At 43.0% G+C, this 27,930-nt stretch overlaps 1 protein-coding gene across 1 annotated transcript in view; it reads right to left on the bottom strand.

Moving 5' to 3' along the window:
• Nucleotides 1-27,930, bottom strand: part of PRKAR2A (protein kinase cAMP-dependent type II regulatory subunit alpha) — a 152,558-nt gene that overhangs the window by 9,658 nt on the left and 114,970 nt on the right. Inside the window, exons 6-8 of the mRNA XM_067541096.1 lie at nt 19,130-19,283; nt 7,010-7,111; nt 2,113-2,187 (exon numbers count right to left, since the gene is read on the bottom strand). Of these exons, the coding sequence (XP_067397197.1) occupies nt 2,113-2,187; nt 7,010-7,111; nt 19,130-19,283 (331 nt within the window). The remainder of the gene's footprint in view (nt 1-2,112; nt 2,188-7,009; nt 7,112-19,129; nt 19,284-27,930) is intronic.

Here is a 27,930-nt window from a genome sequence, read left to right as displayed (position 1 = left end):
TTCTTACAGTTCATGGCTTTTTGTTTTGTTTTGTATTTAGTGTGTGTAGTACATAAATGGGAAATATACTGATACAAAGAAAGACACGGTACACCTCCATGGCCAACAAAAGAGGATAAAGAGAATCAGAAGAGACATGAACACAGCTTATAAATACATTACAAAGAATATAAGTGAGAAAGGAATTAAAAAAATGGCAGGCCAGAGAGCCACAGCCCAATGCCAAGGCAAGACATGTTTACGATAGACTGTAGGCAAAATTATGATGGTACAGCTCCTCTGCCATGTCTGAGGAGGATACCTCTCCTAGCAGCTTCACAGCAAGTCCAATGATGCTGGAACTGGGGGGTGCTGGAGATGCTCCCACACTCCATGGTTTGTAGTAGTAATAACAAACACCAAATACATGGTTTCTATCATCAGCACCCCCACTATAAAAATTGTTCCAGCATCCCATGGCAAGTCCCAAAGACCGCTGCCTATCATGCTGACCAATGTCTCATTGTTCACTTGCACTCCAGTCTGTCTATATCCATCTATTGTCTCTAGTCTTAAGTTTAGCTTGTAAGTTCCTTGGAGCAGGCCTGTCTTTTTGTTTTGTGTTTTACAACACCGAGCACCAGAGGCTCCTGGTCCATGATGCTAAGACACAAATACAACAGCAGAACCTAAGCAGGCCAAGCAATCCATGAGGCCATAGAGATTCTTTCTGTGGTCAGGTATTCGCACCCTTTGCTGGGTGGGGTCGGTGGCTTGTGACATACAGGAGGTCAGACTAGATGGTCTGGGGCTCCAGTTGGGCCTTAAAATCTATAACTCTGACATTCCAGAAGATCAGGGTTTCAGCTGAGGTCTCTTGGTGTTATCAACCAGAACAAATGTCAATCCAGCTGTTTCATTTCACACAATTTTGCAGGCCGTTGAGGCACTAAAAGATGTATGCATCACATCTATGTTGGAAGAAAACATTTCTACCTTAGAAGAAATAAGCTGAGTGGGAAATGCAAGGGTCTCAACTAGGAACTAGACAATGCCAGCAACTTTCAAATGCTTTAAAGATAGTGTTACTCTTAGCTATTAATGGAAAATGATTTTTTAAATGTAAAATTATTTGGTAAGAGGATGTGCATGGCATTGGCACGATTCCTAGCATGCAAAACTTTACCAGGCACTAAATCTGATCCACTGTTGTAGGCATAGAAAGTGTACCATATCCCAGCCGCCCACATCAATTCAGATTACTAATCCCTTTCTAAGGAACATTTATATACTTTTCCTCAGTTCTGTTACTTGTGGAGATTAGACGTGCTGCATAATTGGATCAATGGCTGCATGTGATCCCAGACCTGACATCTCAGCCTGGGTTTTTGTCTTTGACTCTCGGTTTGCTCAGAGCTCAGTCTTCTTGGGCCTTCAAGCAGCAGGCTTTTTATCTTGCAAAACAGAGTGGATTTTTGGAGGGAATTGATTGGCTTTGTGTGGTTATTAACAGGCTAAGAGGTTCCTTGATTCAAAATGATCTGTCGCTCAAAATGATTAAGATCAATATGTGCTGAAGACATTATCAAGGATTCTTAGTCAGATTTTTACTAGTTAGACCCAATTCAATTAGATCATTTTCCGATGACCTAATTCAAGTTCTATATAAATCGTTTCTGTTGAATTGTTTTAGATTTTGATTGGAGTCAGATCTAAAATCTGACAGATAATTTTACTCTCTATTTGTCTTCTCTTGTTTAATCTGGCTGCTCTGTGCAGCATTCAAAGGACTTCTAGACATTGTCTGAGACCTCTTTGCTACTTTCAGGAAGGTGAAACCTTTCGTGGAATCCTGTACCAATGGGGATCTTTCATTAGGTGTTTTTCTTAATAACCCAAATAAGAGTAATAAATGTTAGTGTACTCCATGAAAAACTTTTTAAAAAAAGGCTTTTTAAAAAAATTCATAAACACATTCCTAAGGGAAGTGGGTACCACACCACCCTCAAAAATCATAAAAACCAGGTTAAATAAGATGTTAATTGGAATAATGGAGTGAACGAAGTCAAACTGGACAACCAAACTGGTATGTATGAGTCTATGATTAAATGTAATATAAAAAGGTCCAAATACCTGAGAAATGATGCGCTCCCCATCTCGATACACCTTCTCCCCTATTACATCAACTATCTTCATTCGCTCTGAAATCTGGAACAGAGAGAGAATTAAATTCCATTCAGCCTACAGCTGCCCCTGAGGTTCATAACCCTATCGATTCCCTATAAATACCAGGCATTTACAGGTGGGTGTAGATGTTTATAAATAAAAAGACTTGCCTTTGGGTACTGAAAAACATGCATGCCACAGTGAAAGTTTCTGCTACATTCCATCACAGCTTTCAAGAACAGTGTACAATAGAGGTAAGGTAAATTCCAATGCATTTTAAGATTCTTTCAATCCTTGTTTCAATTTCCTATTCTAAAGGAGATTTTAATGTTTGTATAAAATGGGTTCAGATATTTAAGTAATGAAAACATTAATTAATTTCTTTACATTTCTGTTGAAATTTGAATTCACAAACTAAAAAAAATATTAAGTGATAAACTTCCAACCTGGTTGGTTTCATAATCTTTACCAAGGAAAGGAAAAAAAGCCTGCAAAGAATACTGATGCAATAATTTTTGGAATTAACATTTAATGTCAGCATGTTCTTGCCAACACACTTAATTTTTTTCCTACAGTGGTTTTGAGACCGAGACATACTCATTTAATGCCTCAGTTTCCTTCTTTTGCTAAAACCACATAGAAATCAGACAGAAAAACTAACAATAAAAGCTTAGGAAAGAGCAGACAACTGCACACGAAAAAGGGAAAAATGTTTTGAAAGTGAAATGTTTCCAATGGAACATCTTTGCCACATTATATATACACATAATGGTATTTCCTATATCTGTTGTCCTTATTAAAGAACAATACACACTTTTATGTGACACGTATATAATAATACATTCCTGGTGTCTACTATAATTATTTTTTAAGGGCCCACAAACATGCTCATCTCTCTCTAAGTTCTCCCTGCCCACAAGAGCATAAAGTCTAAATGCAAATGTGGCAGACAAGCAAGGGTAAACAAAAAACAAAAACAACTGAGAGGCACAGAAGGAAAACCAATAAATCACATAGTCAGTCAGGCATGTACACATCTTGAAGGTTTGGGGCAAGATGGCAGAAGTGAATCTTTAGAGGGGATCTGAATGTGGTGAAGGAGGTGACTTGAACTGGTTACAAATCAAGGCAATGAGAATGGAGATGAAGAAAAGGATATCAAGACTGGCATCACCAGAGAGTAGAGAGAGTGGGGGGGGATATGAAAGGAAACCAGGTCTAAGCTGAAGGCAGGCATTGCAGGGCAAAGAGGGTGAGGACAAGGACAAGAGGTTTGAATCTGACATGCAGCACAAGAGGGAAGCAGTGAAGTGCCAGTCACAAGGAACAATGTAGAGGGTTAAACACTGTTATTAGGAACTTTAAGGGTTTGACTTGCATGCACAATTTCTCAATCTTAACATTGCATCAGTATTCATTTCTGTATGCAATACGAATGTATCGCCTTGTTCAGCAGCACCAGCTTGAGAGGCTTCACCTGGGCTTTCATTCCTGCTCATGCTGATTACAGCTCCTCCCTTAATAACCTTTTCAAGTCCCAGCCCTATGGACTCCAGCATGTGCAGAATGGTGTTGCCTCATCGTTCTTACTCAACTCCACTGGCTCTCCGTTCACTTAAGATCCAATTCAAAACTGCCATCCTTCTTTTTAAAAGCCCTCCAAGGAGTTGCTCCAGCCTGTCTCGAGGACTTGGTCTCCCCCTCTCTCTCTTCTTTCCATTTCCTCCCCCTAGATCAACTACTCATATTCTTTTGTATGTATTTGTCCAGGAACCTTCTCTGCAACCTTCTTGTGCCTTGGCACTTCAGTCACATGCCATCTAACGTCAAATCCCAGATGGAACTATCCCTTCCCGTTACTATCTTTAATTTTTCTCTGACTTTGCTATGATTTGTCACTGTAAATGTATCATTTAACCACATAAAGCATTTGGGCTTAGTTCATATGAAAGACAAAATAAAGTTGTGATGTGCTGTACTGAACTTGCTTGGTTATTAGTGACAGGAAGGCTCCCAGTACATTGTCTCATCTACAAGTTTGATTTTCATGAGTCTTCACCCACAGGTTGATAATTTGATTCTGTATCTTTTCTCATGTGAAGACAGAAGAATACTCTAAACTTCAACCAAAGAACTGCAGTTAAAATAATTCTTAAAGGAAAACTCCAGGTAATATAAAAATATATTAAAAGAGGCCCAGATTTTGAGAACTGTACACATGCAAACATGTCTGATTTGTGTGTACTACTGCCAAGATAAAACTGCACTTGAAATTACCAGGACTGCAAGCACAACTGTGATCACTACTGCACACACTCATTAGGCATGCAGATGCATGTACAGTTTTGCACATACAATTCCAAAATGCTTTATCAGTATATGGCTTTACAAATACAATGGCCTTAAATATACTAAAGAATAACTACAAAACAGCAAGCCAACATCTTGATAATGAAAATTAAGAAAGAAACAATCAGCTTTGCCATGAAAGCTTCAAAATTTCTGTAAGCCAAGTGCTACAATTGATTACTTTCTGAGGAGAGGGTTAATGTAACAGTTAATATGGCTACTCTTCGCTTTATTTAAAATAACATTAAATCAGCAAGTTTCAAGTTCTTCAAGATTTCTGATTTCCGGTATTTTCTAACTGGGAAAACTGATTTTTTTCAGTTCTATACTACATCATCTATGTAAGGCACTTTTGGATAGCACAACTAATTAAAATGGCAGTCCCAACAGGGAGACCATAGTCACACGTACACCACTTCCGCTCTCATCCCCCGTTCACTGACTGAAGACACAGAAAGAGACAGGTAGTTCTAATTTCTATATTTAATTAAATAGAACATTCTTATCTAGTTAAAAAAAAAAGTTTAGTTATTTAAGTTATTGGTAAAAAAATCACTGGCGTTTTATTCTTTTTTAAGCGGTCCAGCCAGCAGATCTAGTTGCAATAATCAGTGTTGCCATATGATGGATTGAGTGTGGGTAATTAACTCACAGGACAGCAGCTATGTCTCCTTCTAGCTAAATGACCAGAAGAAATCTAATGGCTCTAGATTCAACTTGATATCTCAGTCTCTGCACCTTTAAATGTCTTCGTGATGGTGCAAGTCTTGTCTATTGACTGAGGTTTTGCCTGAGGAGGATTCTAATGGGATCTATGAAAAAAGTGTTCCCGGGATAAGAATCTAAGGTAACGATGACAAAATATGTATATTTTAATTGCTGTAAGGGTGCCCAGAGACTAGGTGATGGCACTTTTTAAAAAAACAAACAAACCAATGTGAGTATTACATCACAGACACAGCCCTCACATTTAGGATAGATCAATTTGACACAGAATACTTTCTAGGGAAAAGATCTTGGGTGGGTCAACCAATGCAGAAAGAAGGTTATGACCTGTGAAGATATAATTTGCAGTTTATAGTCAAACTAACTGTGTATCCAATCATTTTAGTGGAGTGGAAGTAGAAGCTATGGGAATGGTGAGAGAGTTTATGGCATCCATGAGGTAGGATTTGAAACCTTGTGATGCTTTTCCTATTCATGTGTACCACATTAAAAAGAATGCTTGTTATATGCTTGTTGAAATCAGCAAACCATACAATTTACAGTGAGCATCTGGGAGTTTCTGTTTTTCCTAGTGTCATAAGACAGAGAACCAAATTCAACCCTGGAATAAATGGAGACTGACCCTATTGATTTCAGTGGAGTTTGTTTGTTTATTACAGAGCTGAATTTGACCCTATGTACTTATGACTACGTTGCAAGGGAGAAAACGTCAAGTGTGTTAACTTGGGTGCAGTTTAAAGGCCTTTTGATTTAATGACGGTAAATTACAAATTTTAACAAATTAGAAATGAGTTGTATGAAACACGTATGCCCAAGTCTTCATGTAGAGGGAGGAGACAATAGTTTAAAGAGATTAATCTTCCATTAAAGTTCAACATTTCTGCTTGCCCAGTAGTCTCTCAAGAGAGAATCGGATGGGTCCAGAGTGGTGGTGAAAACAGTTCAGAAAGGAATAATTCTACACCAAGAATGATACTTCAATAGACAAGTAGCATTTAAATCCATTAATTTAGAACGTGTCCCTCAATTGTAATGAAATGAGTTATTCTAAATACAAGATAAACACAGTCTGCCATGCAATAAGCCACCAAAAATGTTTACCTATTTCCTTAAATATGTACGAGACACTTAAGTGCTCAGAAGAGCCATAGTGATGGAGCTGGTTTAAGCCAAGTAGAGGGAGTGGGAGCTGTGAAAGCTTCCTCCCATAGCTTTGCCAATACACCTCAGTCCTGACCTGTACCACCAGTGTTTTTTCTAGCCCTTGAGCAGAGACTGTGTCACACCTAACCATAATACTTGGTTTTTCTCTAGCACCTTCCATCTAAGGGCCTGAAAGTGCTTTACAAACATTAATTATGAAAGGTATGCCTGTGATGGGTAAACTGAGGCAATGTTAAGTCACTTTGTAAAGTAACAACACATCAGTACCTTACCTGGAAGAGAACCCTGGCCCCTTAACTCTCATTTCTGGCTTTAAACAATGTTATTTCCCAAATGCATGATGATTTTGAAGAAGGGTAGATATGGCAATTAAGATGAAATCAGCAACCTTTCATTCCACTTGTAACTGAAAAATCTGAACAAAATTTTTGCATAACTGCTGTAAAATAAATTAAATTGTACTACTAATGTGGTGTTAACATAACTTCCGTTTCAAATTGTGCTTTAAGCAAGGATTCTACAAGAATCCTATCAACTGAAAGATATCAATAACAGCAGACTCTCTAAAGTGAATGCTAATAAAACAGGTTGATGCACTCATCCACCTCCCCACAAAGGGCTTTACCTCCAGCGATTTAAGAAGGGGCACAGACTCAATAAATAATTCATATGTCTTCCTCTTCTTTGCATTGTTTTTCAATATAATTCTTCTGAATGTCACTCGATCCTGGAAGAGAAAGGATAGAAAAGTAGATTATTTCCTTTGGACAAAATGGTAAGTGTTTAAGAGATATGCAGACTGATGCTCTCTCTCCACAAAGCAGGAATACTGCAAATGTTAGTTTATAAACAGTGTGTTTAAAAAGCCTGTTGAAATTGTATTGTATTAATCAAATAATGGGCACTTCTGATGGCTGCTGTAAAAAGACCTACTGTAATAGAAATCAGAAGTTAGGAATTGTTGAAAATTGATAAGGGAAGCAAAGGGACAAAAGGAGAAATCTATGGGCAGCAGAGTTAAGGAGAATAAGGAGGAGGATTTTAAAATATATTCAGAACAAAAAGATTCCTGACAATGGTATTGGTCCATTGCTAGACGGAAATGGTAGAATTGTCAATAATTCAGAAAAGCGGAAATGTTCAATAAACATTTCTGTTCTGTATTTGGGTGTTAAAAACCAGAGGATATAGTCTCATCCTATACTAACAACAAGTTAAATGGGGTGATAATATTCTCCCCATTCCATTAATATCTCTGTAGAATGTTAAACAGAAACTGCTAACGTCAGACATGTTTAAATCAGCAGGTCCAGATAACTTACATCCAAGTGTTTAAAAAAAGCTGGCCGAGGAGCTTGCTGGACTGTTTATAGTGATGTTCAGTAAGTCTTGGAGCACTAGGGAAGTTCCAGAAGACTGGAAGAAAGCTAATGCAACAATTTTTAAAAGGGTAAACAGGATGACCTGGGTAATTATAAGCCTGTCAGCCTGACATAGATCCCAGGCAAGATAATGGAGCAGCTGATACAGGACTCAGTTAATAAAATATTAAAGGAGCGTAATGTAATTAATACAAATCAACATGGGTTTATGGATAATAGATTTTTTTTTTAAATGAGATTACAAGTTTGGCCGTTAAAGGGAATAGTGCTGATGTCACATATGGAGGTTACTTACTGCAATGGAAGTTCTTTGAGATGTGTGGTCCCTATCTGGATTCCAAACGTGGCTCCAGCATATGCGTGCTATGTGCCCGTGCCAGAATTGTTCATAGCAGTTCACTGACCCGGGTGTGTGCTGACCATGTGGTGTGTCTAAGGTCTTATGAGGCTACATGGGTTGATGCCTCTCCAGGTCCCTCTTACTGACAGGCACAGAGCCCGTAGCAGAGGGGGAAGGAGGGCAGGACTGAAATCCAGATAGGGACCACACATCTTGAAGAACCTTCAGCTACAGTAAGTAACCTCCATTTCTTCTTCCAGTGCTCGTTCCTATGTGGATTCCAAACATGGGTAGCATGGAGGTGGGAATGACAGCTCACCAAAAGTGAGAGTCCGTAGGACTACGCAGCCAACTGCTGCATCCACTGCTGCCGATGGGGCTACGGCATAGTGAGTGGTGGAAGTGTGGACAGAGGACCATGGGGCTGCTTTATAAATGTCCTGCCTTAGAACATCCACAGAAAGGGCGGACATGGTCACTTGCGCATGTGTGGAGTGAGCAGTGATGCCAGGCGATGGAGAGACTTGAGAAAGGGAGTAACACTCCTCGATGCAATGAGAGATCCACTTGGCGAGACGCTGAGAGGAAAGGGCATGGCCCCTGCAACATTCTGCAATGGCAAAGGAAAGCCTGGGCGAGGTCCAAAATAAACACACGTGCGCTGGAGGCAGAAAGCCAATGTGCGATGGACGTTGAGGGAGTGCAGAGTCCGCTCTCTCTGTGAGGCATGTGGTTTTGTATAGAAGGTTGGGAGGCAAATGGATTGGTTGAGATGTAATGGAGAGATCACCTTAGGTAGGAACTTGGGATGGTGTCGTAAGGACACCTTGTCCTTATGGAAGACCGTAAAGGCGGATCAGCCATCATAGCTGCCAGTTCACTAACCCACTGGGCAGATGTGATTGCCAAGAAGATTACCTTCATGGGAGATATGCGAAGGAGCAATTAGCCAGTGTTTTGAAGGCGGCTTGATAAGTGTTGAGAGGACAAGGTTCAGGTTCTGGGGGAGGGAGGGAGGTTTTTGGATCAATGGGAAGGTGTTGAGGAGACCACGGAGGAAATGGGTCGAGGTGGGGTGGCTAAAGATGGAAAAACCATCAACTGGTGGGAGGAAGACACTATGTGCCGCTAGGTGGACCCGGATGAAGTAGGGGGCAAAGTTTGACTGTCGAAGGTGGAGAAGGTAGTCAAGGACAGTGGGGATAGAGACTGGGTTGAGGGAGTGATGGGCTGCCCACACCATGAAGGATTTCCTTTTCGCCTAGTAACATGCTCTAGTAGATAGGTGCCTGCTATGCAAAAGGACACTGCGTATTGGTGTTGACCACGTTGTCTGCTCATGAGTTCCAGCCAAATAGCAGGCTGTGAGGTGAAGTGGTTCTAGGTTGAGGTGCCAGAGCCGGCCGCGTTGCTGCATGAGGAAATTCGGGAGAGGAGGAAGGCGAATTGGCAAGTAAACCAAGAGATGAAGCAGGATGATGAACCAATACTGGTGAGGCCAGAAAAGATGAGGAGGATGATACTGCATGGTCTCGTTGTATCTTGTGGATGATCTGTGGAAGAAGTGGTATGGGTGGGAAGGCATACCAGAAGTTGGGTGACCAAGGGAGGAGAAGCGCCCCTCCTGAAAGCCTTGTCCGAGAGCGCCCCTGGAGCAAAAAAAGGGGAAATTTGTGGTTGGCAGGAGTTGCAATAAGATCTCAGCATGGCGTGTCCAACTGGTGAAAGATGAATCGGAGAGTGGGATCGTAGAACTCCTACTTGTGGTTGTTGTGGAAGGAGCGGCTGAGAGCATCCATAGAGGTACTAACAATGAGAGTCCTGTAGCTGCAGATTCACGCATCTGATGAAGTGGGTTGCAGCCCCTGAAAGCTCATGCCTCCAGAAATTTGTTAGTCTTTAAAGTGCTACAGGCCTCTCATTGTTTTTGCTGTATACAGACTAACACGGCTACCCCTCTGGAACTTTTCATAAAGATACTGTCAGTGCCAGGAAGATGGACCGCATGGAGTGTTACGTCATGGCTGAGGCACCAGTTCCACAGATGAATGGCTTCTGTGCAAAGGGTTGAAGACAGGGCTCCGCCCTTTTTGTTTATGTCAATGATGGTCATCATGTTGTCCAAGAAGCGTTGCACATGATGGGATCAAGGGAAGGGGAGGAACACCTGACACGCGAGGCAGACTGCACATAATTCCAGCTTGATATGCATCCTGGTCTTTCTGGGGGACCATAGTCCTTGGGCAGTGTGGCCCTCCAGATGAGTGCCCTATCCTACAAGTGAAGCCTCTGTTAGTGAGGGTGGTACTGGGCGTGGAAAAGTTGAAGGGGATGCTGGGCCTTGGCCAGGTTGCATCACCAAGCAAGGGAAGTTAAAATCGAGGAAGTACCACCTGTTTGTGGAGGTGGTCCCTTTGTGGGTTGTAGATGGTACGCAGCCACAGTTGAAGATATTTCACATGCAAGCAGGGTGACAGAGGTGTAGGCCATCATATGGCCTAGGAGAGAGAGGCACCGTCAGAGATGTGTGCAGGCGTGGCAGCAGAGTTGCACAATGAGAGAAGTGAGGGCTGCGAAGCGATCCATCAGCAGAAAGGCCCGTGCTATAAGGGAGTTCAGCCAAGCTCCTATGAAAGTGAGTTCGTGGGTAGGTACAAGGGTTGACTTGTCCTCATTGACGCAGATCCCTAGTCTTGCGAGGAAGTTTCGTAGGGTACAGATGGTGGTCAGGAGACATTCCCGGGACGACACAACTTGGAGCCAGACATCTAGATAGGGAACAACAAGTGGCCGAGATGTCTCATATAGGCTGCCACTACTGCAAAGATTTTCATGTAGACGCATGGAGCAGTAGCTATTTCGAATGAAGAACTTGGAATTGATAGTGTAAGTGGCCTACTGTGAAGCGAAGGAATTTGTGATGGGCGGGATGTATGTCCACATAAAAATAGGCGTCTTTCATATTGACAGCCGCAAACCCAGGCTCCAGGGGAAAGGCAGAGAAGAATCTGGGGAAGTATAATCATGCACAATTGGAACTTGTGGATGAATTAATTTAGAACCCAAAGGTCTAAAATGGGCTGAAGACTGCCCCCTTTCTTTGGTATGAGGAAAGAGGGGGAATAAAATCCATAGCCACGATATTGATGTAGAAAACATTCTATTCTGCCTTTCCGGAGGAGGGTGTTTGCTTTCTCCCGTAGGAGAGTGTATTGTGATGGGTCTCCCGTTATTGCATGTGGGAAGTCAAGGGGGAAAGTTTACAGATGACACAAAAATTGGGGGAGTGGTAAATAATGAAGAGGACAGGTCACAGATTCAATGCAATCTGGATCACTTTGTAAACTGGCCACAAGCACACAATGTGTGTTTTATTATGGCTAGATATAAATGTATACATCTAGGAACAAAGAATGTAGGTCCCACTTATAGAAGGGGGATTCTATCCTGAGAGGCAGCGACTCTGAAAAAGGCTGGAGGGTCATGGTGGATTCGCATGGCAGAACATGAGCTCCCAATGTTACATTGTGGCCAAAACAGCTTACGCAATCCTGGGATGCATAAAGAGGGGAATGTCAAATAGGAGTTAAGAGGTGACTAGCGTGACTGGTAGTGAAATACCATGGCCAGTTCTGGCGCCCATAATTCAGGAAGGATGATGATAAACTGGAGAGAGTTCAGAGAAGAGCCATAAGAATGATTAAAGAATTAAAAAACATACCTTATAGTGGTAGACTCTACGAACTTAATTTATTTAATTTAACCAAGAAAAGGCTAGGGGTGACTTGATCACAGTCTGTAAGTACCTACATGGGGAACAAATATTTAATAATGGGCTCTTCAGTCTAGCAGAGTAAGATACAGCACAATCCAATGGCTGGAAGTTGAAGCTAGACAAATTCAGATGGAAAAAAGGCATACAATTGGACAGTGAGGGTAATTAACCATTGGAACAATTTCCCAAGGGTTGTGGTGGATTCTCCATCACTGACCATTTTTAAATCAAAACTGGATGTCTTTCTAAAAGATCTGCTCTAGGGATTATTTTAGGCAAGTTCTATGGCTTGTGTTATACAGGATGTCAAACTAGATGATCACAATGGTCCCTTCTGGCCTTGGAATCTATGAATACTGACTCTAAAAAGAAATTGAGGTGAGAAGAAGAAACCAATGGGGTACTTAGAGCATTTAGCAATCCCATTTTCACTGTCTAGTACTGGTTTTCAGTGTTCTTTTATATTACTCTCCCACACACATTATAAAGAAATCATGATCTCCTTGTTTGAAACATCAGAAACTGGGATTTGTAATACTTAGTATTATGGTCTCCTGACAGCTGAAAACATGAGGCGTCTGTAGCAGGTCATTTATTGACACACAGAGCTCAGCAGGATTAAAATGAGAACTAACTAGACATATTTATATGGGAAACAAGAATATCCAAAATTTATATACAAGTTTGGAGGACCAGCCTCTTACTGTTGGGGGCTAAGAAGAATCTTTCCCTGGGGGCATGTTCTCCTATAACTGACAAATGCAGTTTCTTGCATCTTCCTAAGCATTTCCTTGCAGCTAGTATTGGCCCTGCTGCAGATAAGGTACTGGACTAGATGGGCTACTGATCTCATTCAATATGGCTATTCCTATGTTCCTTCTTATATCATACTACAGGTCCATACTTACAAGAGAATGAGGCCACTAGGTGGTAGCATTGGACCAAATAAGATTAAGCGTGCTCAATCACTGCAGGGGTTGTTCATATTTTGGTACCTGCAGTATCAGAAATATAGAGCTTTCTTGAGAATTTCTTCTCAGCGGTCTAAGCGAAGAACAGTACAAATATGTAGGGACAAAATCAAAAAAGCTAAGGCATAAAATGAGTTCCACCTAGCAAGGCACATAAAAGACAATAAAAGAGGTTTTTAAAATATATTAGGAACAAGAAAAAGATGAAGGAAAGATTTGGTCTTCTACTTGGTGGGGAAGGAGAACAAATAACTGACCACATCAAGAAAGCTCAGGTGTTTAATGCCTATTTTGCTACACTTCTCACTTGAAAGGTTAATAGTGACCAGGTATTCAACACAATTAATATTAACAACAAAGGGGAAGGAACGCAAACCAAGATATGGACAGAACAGGTTAAAGAATATTTACATAAATTAGAGGTATTTAAGACAGCAGGGCCTATTTAAATTCATTGTAAGTTATTTAGGGAACTAGTTGAAGCAATTTCAGAACCGTAGGGATTAGCTGGGTGAGGTCCCAGAGAACTGGAGCATGGCAAACACATTACCTATCTTTAAGAAGGGGAACAAAAAGGACCAAAAGGAATACAGACCAGTCAGCCTAACTGATATCCGGAAAGATAGTGAACAAATAATTAAGCAATCAATTTGTAAGCACCTACAGGATAACATCATTATAAGGAATAGCCAGCATGGATTTGTCAAGAACAAATCATGCCAAAGCAACCTAATCTCCTTCTTTGACAGGGTTACTGGCCTACTGGATGGAGGAAGCAGCAGCAACGATATAATCCTGCATGGCATGGCATTCTCATAGGCAAACTAGGGAAATGTGGTCTAGATGAAATTACTATAAGGTGGATGCATAACTAGTTGAAAACTCTTACTCCTAGAGTAAGAGTAATTATCAGTGGTTCGCTGTCAAACTGAGAGGGCATATCTTGTGAGGTCCCGCAGGGGTCTGTCTGGGGTCTGGTACTATTAAATATTTTCACTATTGACTCGGATAATGGAATAGAGAGCATACTTAGAACATTTGCAGATGACCTCAAACTGGGAGGGTGTGCAATCACTTTGGAGAACACAGAATTGAAAAAGATCTTGAAAATTAGAGAATTGGTCTGAAATAAGTAAGATGAAATTTAATAAAGACAAATGCAAAGTACTACACTTAAGAAGGGAAAAATCAAATACACAACTACAATATGGGGTATAATGGGCTAGGTGATAGTAATGCTGAAGAGGATCTAGGGGTTGTAGTGGATCACAAACTGAATGAGTCAACAATGTGATGCAGTTGTGAAACTGGCCGATATTCTGGGGTTTATTAACAGAAGCGTCATATGGACGACATAGGAGAGAGTTATCCTGCTCTACTTGGCACTGGTGAGGCCTTGACTGGAAGAGTACTGTGTCCAGTTCTGGGCACCACACTTTAGGAAAGATGTGGATAAATTGGAGAGAGTCCATAATAGAGCAACAAAAATGATGAAAGGTTTAGAAAACCTGACCTACGAGCACCGGTTAAAAAAAATGGATATATTTAGTTTTGAGAGAAGACGACTAAGGGAGACCTGATGATAATCTTCAAATATGTTAAAAGTGGTTATAAAGAGAACCATGATCACTTGGTCTTTATGTCCACTGAAGGTAGGACAAGAAGTAATGGGCTTAATCTGCAGCAAGGGAAAAAATCCTTCTAACTATAAGGGTAGTTAAGCTTTAGAACAGGCTTCCACGTTTCTTTGTGGAATCCCTGCCACTGGAGATTTTTTGAATAGATTGGACAAACACCTATCTGAGATGGTCCAGGTTTACTTGGTCCTGCCTCAGTGCAGGGGCTGGACTTAACTTCCCAAGGTCCCTTCCTACATGTCTATGATTCTCAGAGTGCTCTGGGCTGCCACACTGGAGATTAGGGTTCAATTAATGAATCCAGTTGTTCACTCTTCAGGCTGGAAAAGGCATGGGAGCACTGGGTACCCAGCCTATTTAACCCAAAGGAAAGGGCACTTTGGGTACTTCTCCAGTGTATTGTGGGAATTATTAGTTGCATAACATCCTAAATTAGGACTGGGGCTGAGTGCTGTACAGAGTAAAAGACCTGAAGAGTTTATAGTCTAAGACAAGAAGCAACAAGTAGATGTAAAAAATCAGAAGAAACGGGAGGGGTGATCAAGGAAATAGTGAGAAGAACATGAGTTTGTGTAGATCAAATTAAAATATATCAGAAGTTCTACTGACCATCTACCTTTCCAGTATCAGCTGTCAGTTTCCTGATAGTATCACAGCAGAAGCAGATAACTGAAAAAGGATTTGACAGACAGGATAGTGATTTTATGGATAAGTGCAGTTAGGGCAGTCTATGCATAAGAGATAACCTGGGAGAAAGTGCTTGTGGGGGAGTGGACTAATTAATGATGGAGACTGGTGTCAGTGGAGCCTAGAGGTTGGATGGGGATACAAGAGACACACCTGGATAAGGAGGATGGGCTAAACTGTGAAGAGCCTTAAAGCTAAGGACTAGACACTTGTATTCAATGTAGTTGGTAAGGTGGGAAACAGTGGACAAATAAAGAAGTGTTGTATTAATTTAAATGGAATAAAGGGGCCTAAAGAGTTAAAGGTGTTAACTTGACTCCATAACTGTCCAACATTTAACAGTTTTAAACAAGATTTGGGGATTGGCACACAGCGACCTACTTAGTACTATGACAAACACCATTAAAAATCTTTTCTTAACCTTTTATTAAAGATACAGAAATAAAGAAAAACAGCTGAAGCATTTGAAATGTAAAGTAGTAAATAAGACTTTCATTTTATCAACATTCCTTGTGTCTTTCCTGTTAGCTGGAGAGGGTTTTTAAAAAGAATCCTCTGTATCTGACAGTCTTTTAGATAGCATTAAAGATGGTAATAACTGTTCTTCTGGGGAAAAGAGAAGCAGTTAGTTAAGATGGACTGGAGCTGTCCTTGTTGAAGCTGCTGTTAAAGTCCAATCCCGTTTCCTAGACGGCAAAACAAGACAAACACAAACCAAAGGGGAAAGAGAAGAACAGCAAAGATAGAAAATGCAGCGTCTGTCTCTGGTGTTGACTTTTGCTTACAATCACGCTGACTGGAGAAACAAAGGCATATCACATACTCTGATCAGCCACTCAGAGACCTGGTAAACTTGTACCAGGATCAGGCCGTTTATGGCATTGCTTTTAGCTGCTTCTTTTTGGTCATAGGTTCACAGCTGTGTTGAAAAATACACAGTCTTGGCTGGCTGAGCCAGACCTTTCTTAGACAGAAGAGAAAAAGAAAAAAATAGGAAAGAGAAGAAAAAGTGTCGAAGGAAATGGACACCAGGATGTGTGTACGTGACAAAGTCTCACATCCCAGGTGGTGTTAGGGATTCAGCCACTGCTCGGGGAGGTGGCGATGCCACTTGTATCCATCCCTCTGCCCCAATCTGGGCAAGACATCTCTTAGGATTAGGACAAAGAAGGTCTGGGGTCCCAGAAGATGGTGGGGGTGGCAGCCAGGAAGCTTGTTCCTTTCCCCTTCTCTCATTTTTCAATCAGCCAGTGTCGCAGTGGCCAACTTTTCCCCCCAAAGTTTTTCTTTGAAGACCTCAAAAGGGTGTGATGGGTGGAATAGGTTAGCCCTATTTTGTTAATTAATTAGACCTAATTTCCAACACACCAATTCTGGTTCATTAATTTCCAGTCCCACACCTTTTTTATTTATTACCAGGCATGATCTTAACACAGTCCTTGAGTTCTAGCAGTAGGCCTTTCTGTTTGGACTAATTTGGTCTTCCTTATTCACCTTTCCCATCATTTGTTGTCACAGATTACTGGGACAGTCTAAGAACTTTCATTCACTTTTTACAGCTGAGCTCACATTTAGAGTAAACGTGTAGGCCCACTTAGCATAACAGAAGAGCGTGACATACTGGGAATAGCCCCAGAAAGGTTATTTTAGTGCAGTGTTTTACATAGACCTAAAACGAGTGGGGGGCCAGGACAGCCAGAGGGATGATGGTGTTTGCAGTAATCAAGAGAGAGAATGAGGGCTTGAGGGCCTCGTTGAGCGTTTTAGGTATGCTGGCAGAGAAAGAGCCAGATCTTAGTTATGGTGGAAGCCCCATTAAGATCTAGGCATAGCTTATATGTATTGGTCTAGACAGACAGCGGAATCGTCGATGATAATCTGTGGCCCTGTGTGACAAAGGTTGGTGGTGTTAGCAGTGAAAGATGGGGAGCGGTGAGGGAAGACAAGACAAGGAGTTCAGTCTTAGCCAAGAGAGCGAGCGAATGGGTCACTGGTGGAGAAGAGTGAGTGAGAAACACCCAATGAAGAGCAAGAGGAAAACAGTTTTGGGGGGCAAGGGGAGAAGGAAGTCACAGCAAATCTTGCTGATCTTTTCTTTGTAATAGTTGGTTACATCTTGTGTGGAGAGGCAGAAAGTACATGAGCAGGGTATGATTTCAGGAAGGCATCAGAATGTGGGTTTGAGAGTCAGTGAGGGCAAAGAAGTTCTTCTGTCTGACCAGGAGGAAAGCAGAACTGAAAGAGGGGAGTGTGCATGTTAGTGGGTCTGTCTCCAGAAGCATTCAGTGGCACAGAAGCAAGAGCAATCAGATGCTGGGAATAAGGACTCTTCACTGCTGTGCAAGAGACCTAGATTTGATTATTGATCTCAGTCTCTGACTCTTGCTGAGATGGGCTTCCAGTGCTGTGGAGGTAGCTAGAAACTCCTAAGTGGAAGAGAGTGGATGCTATTCTGCAATGATTCCTGTGGTTTAGTAAGTAGCTGTGAGCTGAAGCGCAGTGCTTGAGACAGTGCTACTTCAGCGTGATAGTGGTATGGTAAAGAGAAAAGATGAAAGCAGGAAAAGGGATCGTGGGAAAATAACCATAATTACGGCCAGGCATATCAGCTTCATTTCAGTTTCAACGTAACTGGAATAAAAAGTCACCTTCTTATTCTCCTTTTCTAATGAGCTCCATGTGCAGGTGATTCATTTTACATTATTTATTCTGTTTTGTTAAGGAAATTAATTAGATCCGAACACTACTCCCAAGTTAGCTTATCAGAATCTTTCCATTCTTTTATGAACTGCAAACAAAAAGAGAAGTCAATCCTCTCAGTGTGCACTGAGACTGCACAAACATGCTGGTGCGTAATAGCTTATCAATCATATCATCAAGGTCATAATGCACAGTCAACCTTTACTGATAGTTGCTGAGGAGCCATGTGTACTATGCTACAAACTTCAAAGGGTTCGGTGGCATTACAGTCGTGGTATTATGTGAACCAAAGTGGATGAGTATCAGAGCACAAAGAAGTTAAGCTTTAGACAAATAATGTAGAGAAAATGACAATATAGGAAGCTCTAATTTCTAAAATGTCACATTGAACAAGCTAATCCAGAAACAAAAGCAGCAATACTGTCTATCAGCCCAAAAAGTGGGAACAACTCAGAGCTGTGCTCACCCGGGGACGTCTTCCACCGTAATGTGGAGCAGGGAAGAGGAACATCATGTAAGCTACAGTTCGTCTTTGGGAGGGTGAACAAATCTCTTAATGCAGTGTTTCCCAACTGGTGTGCCGTGGAATAGTTTGAAAAAGTACGTGTGGGGTAGGGGAGAAAGGCCCCTTCTGCCTCACTGCTGCTCCAGGGATGGAGCAACCAACCAGAGTTCAATCTCCCTCTCTTCCTGTGTGAACAATGGGTTGGCTCCTCTGCCCCTCTGCTCCCCTCCTGCAGCTGCTGGCTGGCGGGGGAGCTGGGGGGAAGAAGAGGTCCTTGGAGCTTGAGGTGTGCCACGGCAGAGAAAAGGTTGGGAACCACTGTCTTAGTGTCTCTTCCTAGTGAGCTCTTCAGATGGTGACAGGCTAGAGAGGACGAGAACTACAAGTGATCCCCTGAGAGAAAGGAAGATGCTAGGACGTTAACTTCCTGCCTCCCACGCTAAAATGCATGTGAAGTTACCCTCTCTTTCCCTTTGCAGTATGAAAAAACAGACTAAGTAGCAAAAGCTTTACACTGCAGCACCTGTCAAGTGATAAAATGACCCTCACTAATACATGTGGCACTATTGACAGATTGTTTTAGGGAAGTGGTAAAAAGCATTTGCACAGTGGAACTGAGTTGAGCTAATAGATCAAGATAAAATAGTTGTTTGCGCACAGACAGGTACTGGGAAAAAGTAACTGCTGATGGACATGGTGCATTAGTGTTTAACACTTGAGGCAGTTGAGTGTAATTTTCCATACTTACCAGTCCCCAAAGGGCTCCTTCTGTTGTGGCAACAATGGTAGCAGCTCTAGGAGTGTTGTACATCAAGGCCAGTTCCCCAAAACTGCCATGATTATCGTAACGTCCGACACAACGAGTCTGGCTGTCTCTTGTTACAAAAATATCATACAATCCCCTGGAAAAGCAGAAAAAATAATGTTCACTAGACGAAATTACAGCGTTGCTAATAAAACCCAGTTTTCAACAGTTACATTTGGCTCAAATACAAGTGATGCAAATGTTATTCCAGTAAAAAAGTTAGTTTTCCTATCTCTCATCTGCGTACAGAGCACATGCTCTGCCCATTTTTGCCATTATTTGATTGTAAGCTATTTCTATATGAGATACCTTCAAAGCATTTCTCCTTTCATACAGCATTTGGAAGCTTCCCTTTGTCAGTCTTGATCAGGTCTCCCTGCTTTCTTCTGAAATGATTACTTGGGCTTTCTGACTTTATTATGACTAGTAGATGTCATTGGCTTTAGGAGCTTTTCCACTTAGCTAACTGCTGCTAGTTCTGCGGTTTGATGTTCATGGCTCTTTAAAAACATTTTGTCAAACTATATTTGGGAGTGGGGGAGAGGATGAGATTCACCACACAGGCAACATGTTTCAGGTAGATGATATAGATATGATATTTCAATTCTCTAATGGGGGAATGAAGAAGGAAACATCTTGTCCCTTCATTTACCTTGGCGGGGGGTTGGGGGGGAAGAATGGATTTTAAATTGCCTCTGAGAAAACGATCCCAAGAGCCTCATTCTTAGTCAAATTAAATGTGATACTTATAACAGTTTCACTGCTTACATTTCCCCATTTACGGTACAAATAAAACTTGTCCTTAGAATGACTCAGGGCAGATTGTTGATTCTGTAGTCTTTTCACAGTAAAGGCACCATTTAATGGATTACTCTTGGAAACCAGTTATCTGTATCTACAATTATCTAAACCTCTGAGTGCCTGACCACACCAAGGAAGCACTGCTGCAATACCTTTGGGATGTGATCACAATCTGACAACCTGATGACTGACCAGCTGTTAAGGCTCTGCCCAGCCCCAGTTCCAACTAAGGGAAGCAGAGAGATTGTTATCTCGGAAGACGATGAGGGAAAACAATCTTAATACTTTGTACCTAGAGTGGTTTTAATCTTTAAACCGTTTTATGAAGACTAAACAGATCCAGTGAAGAGAAAATAAAACTACTTCGTGTCCAGCACTTGTCTAATACTTTCTTTGAGACAGAAGTAGCCAAACTTTGCTCAACTTTTAAGCCATGTTGTAACTTCCGAAGAGGCTGAGGGCTGCATCAGTTCTACAGCCATCTTTAATATGGAGACGTGGCTCCTGGAGAACACAGGTCCCAGCATGCAATGGTCCATCTTGATCAAGCAGAGGTTGTTTGGCCATAGAAGACTGCATGAGGAAGTGTTGCCTCAGGCTGAATCTATTTAAAGGATGGTTTCTGGCAGCTCTGCGAGAACTCACTGGGCTGCACTCTGAACACACGGGCTTTAAAGGGAAAGTCACAGAACTAAAGAAAACTTTACTGCTGGTAGTTCAGTTTGGGAAAGCAATTAGTACATCACTCACATACTAACCAGTACATCTGAACAGAGCCAAAGGAAAGAGTTTTGGCAACTGAAGCTACTGCACATTATTTACATGCAACTGGAACCTATTCAAGAGGGAAAGTCCTTATATTTTGACACCCGATTTTCAGATCTAGGCCCAAAATTAGGATTTTCCATCCTGTCCTTCCAATGTATTTCATTTGAATCCTGCCTCCTGGCAGGGGGTTAGACTAGATTACCTTTACAATCCCTCCTAATCCCATGATTCTATGAATTAAAAAGTATATTCTTATTTACAATTTTTCAAAGTTGCCAGGTGTACTTCAGGCTCCTTCTCTTCCTTTAATGATCAGTCTCTGGTCCCAGAGCACTATTGCTGCCTGTCTTTCAGTTTTTGTACACATTAACTGGTAATTAAAATCTGGGCTGCTTCAAACTGCACTCTTGTGACTGAGGCCTTGTCTACAGTGGTGTTTTGTTTTGGTTTTTTGCCCAGTGGTGCAAAAAAAAAAAAAAAACCCCAACCAAACAAAAACCAAACCAACAAAACAAAAACAAAAAATACACCCAGTGGAGACAACTCCTTCCGACTGAATTTAGGGTAGCCAAAGCTCCATTGTTGGTTACAGCACACAACTGAGCAGGTGATGGTAGGCGCTGGCTGACATATATCAGAGCTGTCCAAAAAGACTGGGAACCCAAAATTTAAAGCGACATTATACTCAACATGCTACTATACATAAAATTATTTATTTAGTGAACCTCACCTGGTGTCCACTATGCAACCACTTAGATATTACAGTGAAGGGCACTAGACGGAGAAAAACCTGAGGTATCTAATCGTGATAAAAATACATCCAGAAAATATGTACAGCTCGGCTGTACTTTATTATTGTGAATATTTAGTCTTATAACAAACAGACAAAAAGTAACCTAAGAAAAGAGGGACGGCCCACTGCTTCGGGTGCCAGCCTGGGACTTGGGAGACAGGAGCAGTCCTCCACTCTGCCACGACCCTCTTATGTGACATTGGGCAAGTCATTTAGGGACAGATTTTCAAAGATGTTTGGGTACCTAAAGATGCACACCACCTGGCCTTTGTCTTGGTGTCTTAGTATCCCTTCTGTAAAATGGGGATAACAGAATTCCCTACCGCAGAGAGGTTTTGTGACGTGCCCAGATACAATGGTGATGGGGGTCAAGAAAGTACATAAAAATAGGCCTGGTCTACACTGGCAATGGAGGTTGACGTAACACCGCTTACGTCGACCCCCTAAAGTATGCGTATCCACTTGTACGTAAGTTCCGTTGATTTAAAGCGTGGTAAAAGTTGACCTAATAAAATCTGTAAGTGGCATAGCGCTGAATTCGAATTCCATGGGTCGAATTTGTGTCAGTGTAGGTAAAACGTAATGTAAATTGACACCACTGGCCTCCGGGAGGTATCCCATAATGCCCCATTGTGACCGCTCTGGATGTTCACGCTCTGCTGTAACATGGCCACGGAAACAGAAAATAGCTCCTCCCCTCAAGCCCCAGGAAATTTTGAATTTCTATTTCCGGTTTAGACAGCGTGGAGAGAGCTTGTAGTTGAACTGCTCATGGCGATTGCACGGCCCAAACACGCTCCAGCTTGGAGTCGACCAGAGATCTTGGATCTCATCAGTGTGTGGGGCAAAGAGTCTGTTCTGGTTCAGCTCCAAGCCAGCAAAAGAAATTTAGATATATATGAGAAGATATCTTGCAGCATGCTGGAGAAGGGGCACAACAGGGACATGCAGCAGTGCCACGTTAAGATCAAAGAGCTGAGGCAGGCTTATCAGAAAACTAGGGAAGCTAACAGATGTTCTTTGCTCCTTTACGAAGAGCTGCATGCAATTCTCGGCGGGGACCCCACCACCGTACCACCATGCAGCATCGATACCTCAGAAGAATCCCAGTCCAGGACAAATATGGAAACTCTGTGGACGAGGAGGATGAGGATGAGAGTAGGATGCAGGAGAGCAGGGTATCCATTCTCCCTGAGAGCCAGGACCTGTTCGTTACCCCAGAGCAGTCCAGCCACACACAAGACAGCGGGACTGATCGAGATGCAGGGGAAGGCACATCTGGTGAGTGTGTGGGGCAACTGTTTTTTTTGCGGTTACGTCCCCAGTCCAGCTTCTTAAAAGGAGTTTGTGCTTTTGAGGGTAGGATCTTACTGGGTGGTGGCAATTTTCAGTTGAGGGTTACTCCCAGAACAGACTATTTATGTGCAGAGGTATGCGCCGAAAATCCTCTGTGGATATCTCAAGGAAACTTCCATGTAGGTAATATGTTAACTTTTGCAGAAGATTTCTGGGGAGGGCAGCTTTATTTTTTCTGCCATGGTAGGATATTTTTCCTCACCACTCTGCTATTAAATGAGCAGGCATCATCGTGGAACACAGTATAGCAGCATAAGGGCCAGGCCTGTACCCCAATGCTTGCATCAAATCTTCCCTTTCTGCCTGCATTACCCTCAGGAGACTGATATCATACATGGTCACCTAGAGAAGATGGCGTAAGTTTAAAGTACCCGACCAATACAGTCACTCTGTTTTATTCCTCTGCCGTGGACGGGGTCCCTGGCCACCTCTCCAAGACTATTTTTAGTCCTAGTACTGTTGCAATGTGTATTATAGGTCGTGACACTGGTTGCCTTATGTTTTCTGCCTCTACAATTCACCCGCAGTGTCCTCTAATTTGTTCTGCCCACCTCCTCCCAAACCGGTCCTTGGCATGTTACAGGGGAGCCTGGTGATCCCGCTCCTTGCTCAAGTATGGATTGTGGATTTTAGTGCTAATGAAGCCTCTCTATAACAGATGCCAGGGCCCCTGGTCATGTCTGTAACGCCACTCCAACCCTTCGGAGATGTACAGAATGGCATGAGGGTCTGGCTTAGGCTTGTGAACATGAAGGGGAGTACTTTTTACATTGTAACATTTCCTTTACTACTTTGGATCAGCTAACAATGGCAACTTTGTGCTTGGCTTTTCTTACAGTAGAAACCTCGGCCTTCGGCGCCCCTTGCCGAACTCCAGCTGAAAGACTTTCCTAGATTAGGAAGCGGAACCCCGCCCCCCAGGGATGACATGTTCAGTGAACTAATGAACGTCTCCGTGGCTGCTGACAGAGCTCAGAGCCTGGAGGATCTTCTAGTCTGAAAAACTAGACATGGACATGGAACACAGAAGATCTGCACAGGAGCAGGAGCATGATACGCAACAGGAGATGTTGCGTATTATGAGGGATCAGTCTGTCATGCTGAGGTATCTAGTAATGCTCCAGGAAGAGCAGCGACAGGACAGACTCCCTCTGCAGCCCCTCCAAAATGTTCCACTGCCTACCGCTTTGTTATCAGCCCCAAGCGGTCTAAGAGGAAGCTGAGCAGGGTGCAGTATGTGCTGCACTCCCACACCGGTGGAGGCGAGCAGAAGGACATGACAGCCCCTTTAAGAACTGCACACAACCACAGTTGCTTGCACTGTGACACTTAAAGTTAAGTTATCCTCCTTTCCCCCCATTAAAACGGGTCACAAATAAAACTTTGTAGCATTAAAAACATCTGTCTTTATTCATTCATAGCTTGGATGGGGAGAGAAGGGGAGGGGACCACTGGAATGAGGGTGGGGGATGGGAAATAAAGGCACACCCCAGACGTGCATTACTGCAGTTCATTGCAAAACCGGTTTTTCATTGCTTCCCAAAACTGAAGTGCTCTGAGGTTGGCTCTGAGTGTAGCGCTGGAATCTAGCTGCTCAAAATTTGCAGACAGCCTATCAGCCTCCATGGCCCAACGCTGGGGGAACTTTTCCCCCTTCGTTTCACACAAATCATGGAGCACACAGCACGCAGATGTAACTGATGGATGTTCTTTTCACTGATGTCAAGCCTAGTAAGCAGACATCTCCATCTGGCTTTTAAATGGCCAAATGCACATTTCACTACCATTCAGCACTTGCTGAGCCTGTTACTGAAACGCTGCTTCTCACTGTCCAGGTGCCCAGTGTAGGGCTTCATTAGCCAAGGGAGCAAGGGGTAGGCAGGATCCCCCAGGATCACTATTGGCACTTCCACATCCCCAATGTTTCTTTTTTGGTCAGGGAAGAAAGTGCCCACCTGCATCTAATTAAACAGACCCGAGTTCCTAAAGATGCGTGTCATGCACCTTTTCAGACCACCCCACATTGATGTCGGTGCAGTATCCTCTATCATTTACAAGGGCCTGCAACACCACTGAGAAGTATCCCTTTCGGTTTATGTACTTGGTGGCTGGGTGGTCAGGTGTTAGGATAGGGATATGCATGCCATCTACTGCCCCCCTCCCCCTCCCAGTTTGGGAACCCCATTGCAGTAAACCCGTCCACTACATCCTGCACGTTTCCCAAAGTCATTACCCTTCTTAGCAGAAGCCTATTGATGACCCTGCACACTTGCATCACAGCAGCTCCAATGGTGGATTTACCGACTCAGAATTGATTCTCAATTGACCGGTAGCAGTCTGGGGTTGCCAGCTTCCACAGAGCAATGGCCAATCGCTTCTCCACTGTCAGAACTGGTCTCAAGCAAGTATTCACGTGCTTCAGGGCTGGAGACAGCTCCATGCAGAGTTCAAAGAAAGTGGACTTTCGCATACGAAAGTTCTGCAGCCACTGCTGATCATCCCACACCTTCATAACGATGCAATCCCACCAATCTGTGCTTGTTTCCTGGGACCAGAACTGGCGCTCCACAGACTGAAGATGATGTGTGACAGCCCGCAGCAAACGGGAATTTTTTCACTCTAGGCTTGTAGCAGAGTGGCTTCAGTAACATCGCTATTTTCCGTGCTGCAGCGCCTCTCTTGCCTTTGAAAATATTGCAGGATAAGCCATGAGGTATTTGTGATGCTCACAATGATAGTGCAGAGCTGAGTGGGCTCCATGTCTCTCTGGCAATGGCGTGCATGCGGCATAGAAAAACGGCGTGAAAAAGTGTTTGCAGTTTCTTTGGGACAAGAAGGGAGAGGGAGGGAGCACATTGCATCATAGGAGGATGACAAGCTTCCCTAAAGTCTCTGCAGCTAGTTGCACTGTGCGATAGCTACCCACGGTGCACTGCTTTGAATGTCAACCCAAGCGTGGCAAGTGGGGATGCAAGAGTCCGGCGCAAGGAACGTGGTGTGATCACACTCCTGCGACTTCTAAAATTCGGCAGGTGAAAGTCGATTTAAAGTAGATCGACTTCAGGCTGCAGTGTAGACATACCCTTAGACAGATTAAAGCATTTAATGTCTGCAAGATGCAATGGACCGCTGCTTCTTCTGTTTCTAAAACTTCAGTCTTTAGGAAGCTAGAATCACATGAAGTTACTACCCATTTTCCACAATTCTTCAGATGTAAGAACAAACATTCCTTTGAGTTCTAACTAAGGGCTACATCACAGCCTGTAATAATATGTTGTGTTGATATAAGAATCTTATAGTACATTGGAGTCAGAACTTTCAAACCTCGGTGAGGGCCCATAATCAATATTTAGACTCCTACACAGAACTGTGTGCAGGAGCTTAACTTGAAACACCCAGGTTTTAAAATGCTGACCTTTAAAACACAAAGCTGTAAGATCTTGTCATTTATGAAATCGACACTTAGGCATTTGCTGGCAGAAGCCTCCCTTGACTTCCAAGCAGCCAGGGTATAGTCCCCTCCCCAATCCTGCTTTAGCACGGGTTGGAACTAGGGATGTAAAAATTAGCTGAATTAAAAATCCGTTTAAACGTTCTAAAAACAGAATGTTTAAACGCTGGGTGGGGGGAGCCATGCTGGGCCCAGCTCCTCACTGTCAAGTGACAGCTGCCTAGCTGCAACTCTCCCCACCGCGCTAGCTGGGCAGCTCTCACTTATGGGGAGCTGAGCTGAGCCCAGCTGCTCCCTGCCCCCACGCCTCACCCTGCTTGCGGGAAGCCGAGTCCAGCTGCGGCTCACCAGCCCCCGGTTCTGGGTCTGTGCTTCCCCACCAGCAAGAGCTGCCCTGCTGCTCTTGCTGGCAGAGAGCCAAGTCCAGCTGCGACTATCTCTCTTCTCCCCTACCCCCCACACTGGGCTCCGCGCTTCCCCGCCAGCAAGAGCTGCCCAGCTGCTCTTGCTGGTGGGGAGCCAGCCCAGCTGCCACTCCCCTCCCCCCCAGTTTAAACAGTAATCAGCTCTTTGAAACTTTTAAACAGCTAATTACTGTTTAAACAGTAACCTTTTACATCCCTAGTTGGGACTCTATCAGGGTTTTCTCCCTGGGAATGACATACACACTCTCCTTTGATGTTACTGTCCACGTCAACGACATACTTTTAGTACACTCACTCTTCGCTAGCCTCAGAAAGCTGCTTGTATGTTGCTCGTTTCCATCATTTCAATACAGCAGCATTAGAAAAAGACATTTACAAAATAGAGACAGAAAGAGGGATGCTTAATCAACTCCCAATGACTCAACTGTGCAATCTGAAAAATAAACCTATAGTGACATAGAAACAAAAAAAAAAACTACTGTGTTTTAGTTGAAGTGGAAGACAACTGAATGGGGTACTTAAGATGTCAACAACTCCTTATTACAAAAGGAAAACAGTTAGTGGAATGCAAAGTGAAGGCATGCAATGTGCCAATTTGTTATCACTTCCAAACACACACAGCATGCCAGCAGGTAAGGGACCATGAGAGATTCTCCGTTTAAACTACTGACGGATGACGGCGAATGTGCAGCTTTACTTAAACAGAATATTTGTTCTTGGATGCCCAAAGCATCTGAGTATGGATTAGTCTTCTTCAGCTGAGCTACAAAGATACAGTTTTCGCTGCCTAGGACGGGAATTCCGAGTACTAGGGATGTCCAAATCAGTTTCTCTGGTTATTCCATTTACAGTAAGAGAATCACAGAAATGCAGGGCTGGAAAAGACCTGGAGGGTGTCATGGTCTTTGCGGGTGCAATCCACACCAGTGAGGGGTTGTATCACTTCTTACCCTGTAACCTCACATTGACTTGCTACTGTAGCTCCCAGCCTGGGAGATACAGTCAGCAACAGGCATACAGGTAACATCCTGAGTGCCTGTATGCTATGCAACCAGCCCTAGTTCAGCAACTTTGACCCCCAGCAGCCTGTCTACAACATCCCACAGTCCTACTCTGCTTCCACCAGCCTTGATTACAAATATCAAGGTAA

Source organism: Emydura macquarii, unplaced genomic scaffold (assembly GCF_026122565.2).
Source record: "Emydura macquarii macquarii isolate MOO-44397 ecotype Brisbane River unplaced genomic scaffold, CSIRO-AGI_Emac_v2 contig_71, whole genome shotgun sequence".
NCBI classification, from domain to species: Eukaryota; Metazoa; Chordata; order Testudines; family Chelidae; genus Emydura; species Emydura macquarii.
This window is presented reverse-complemented; position numbering and strand designations above follow the sequence as displayed.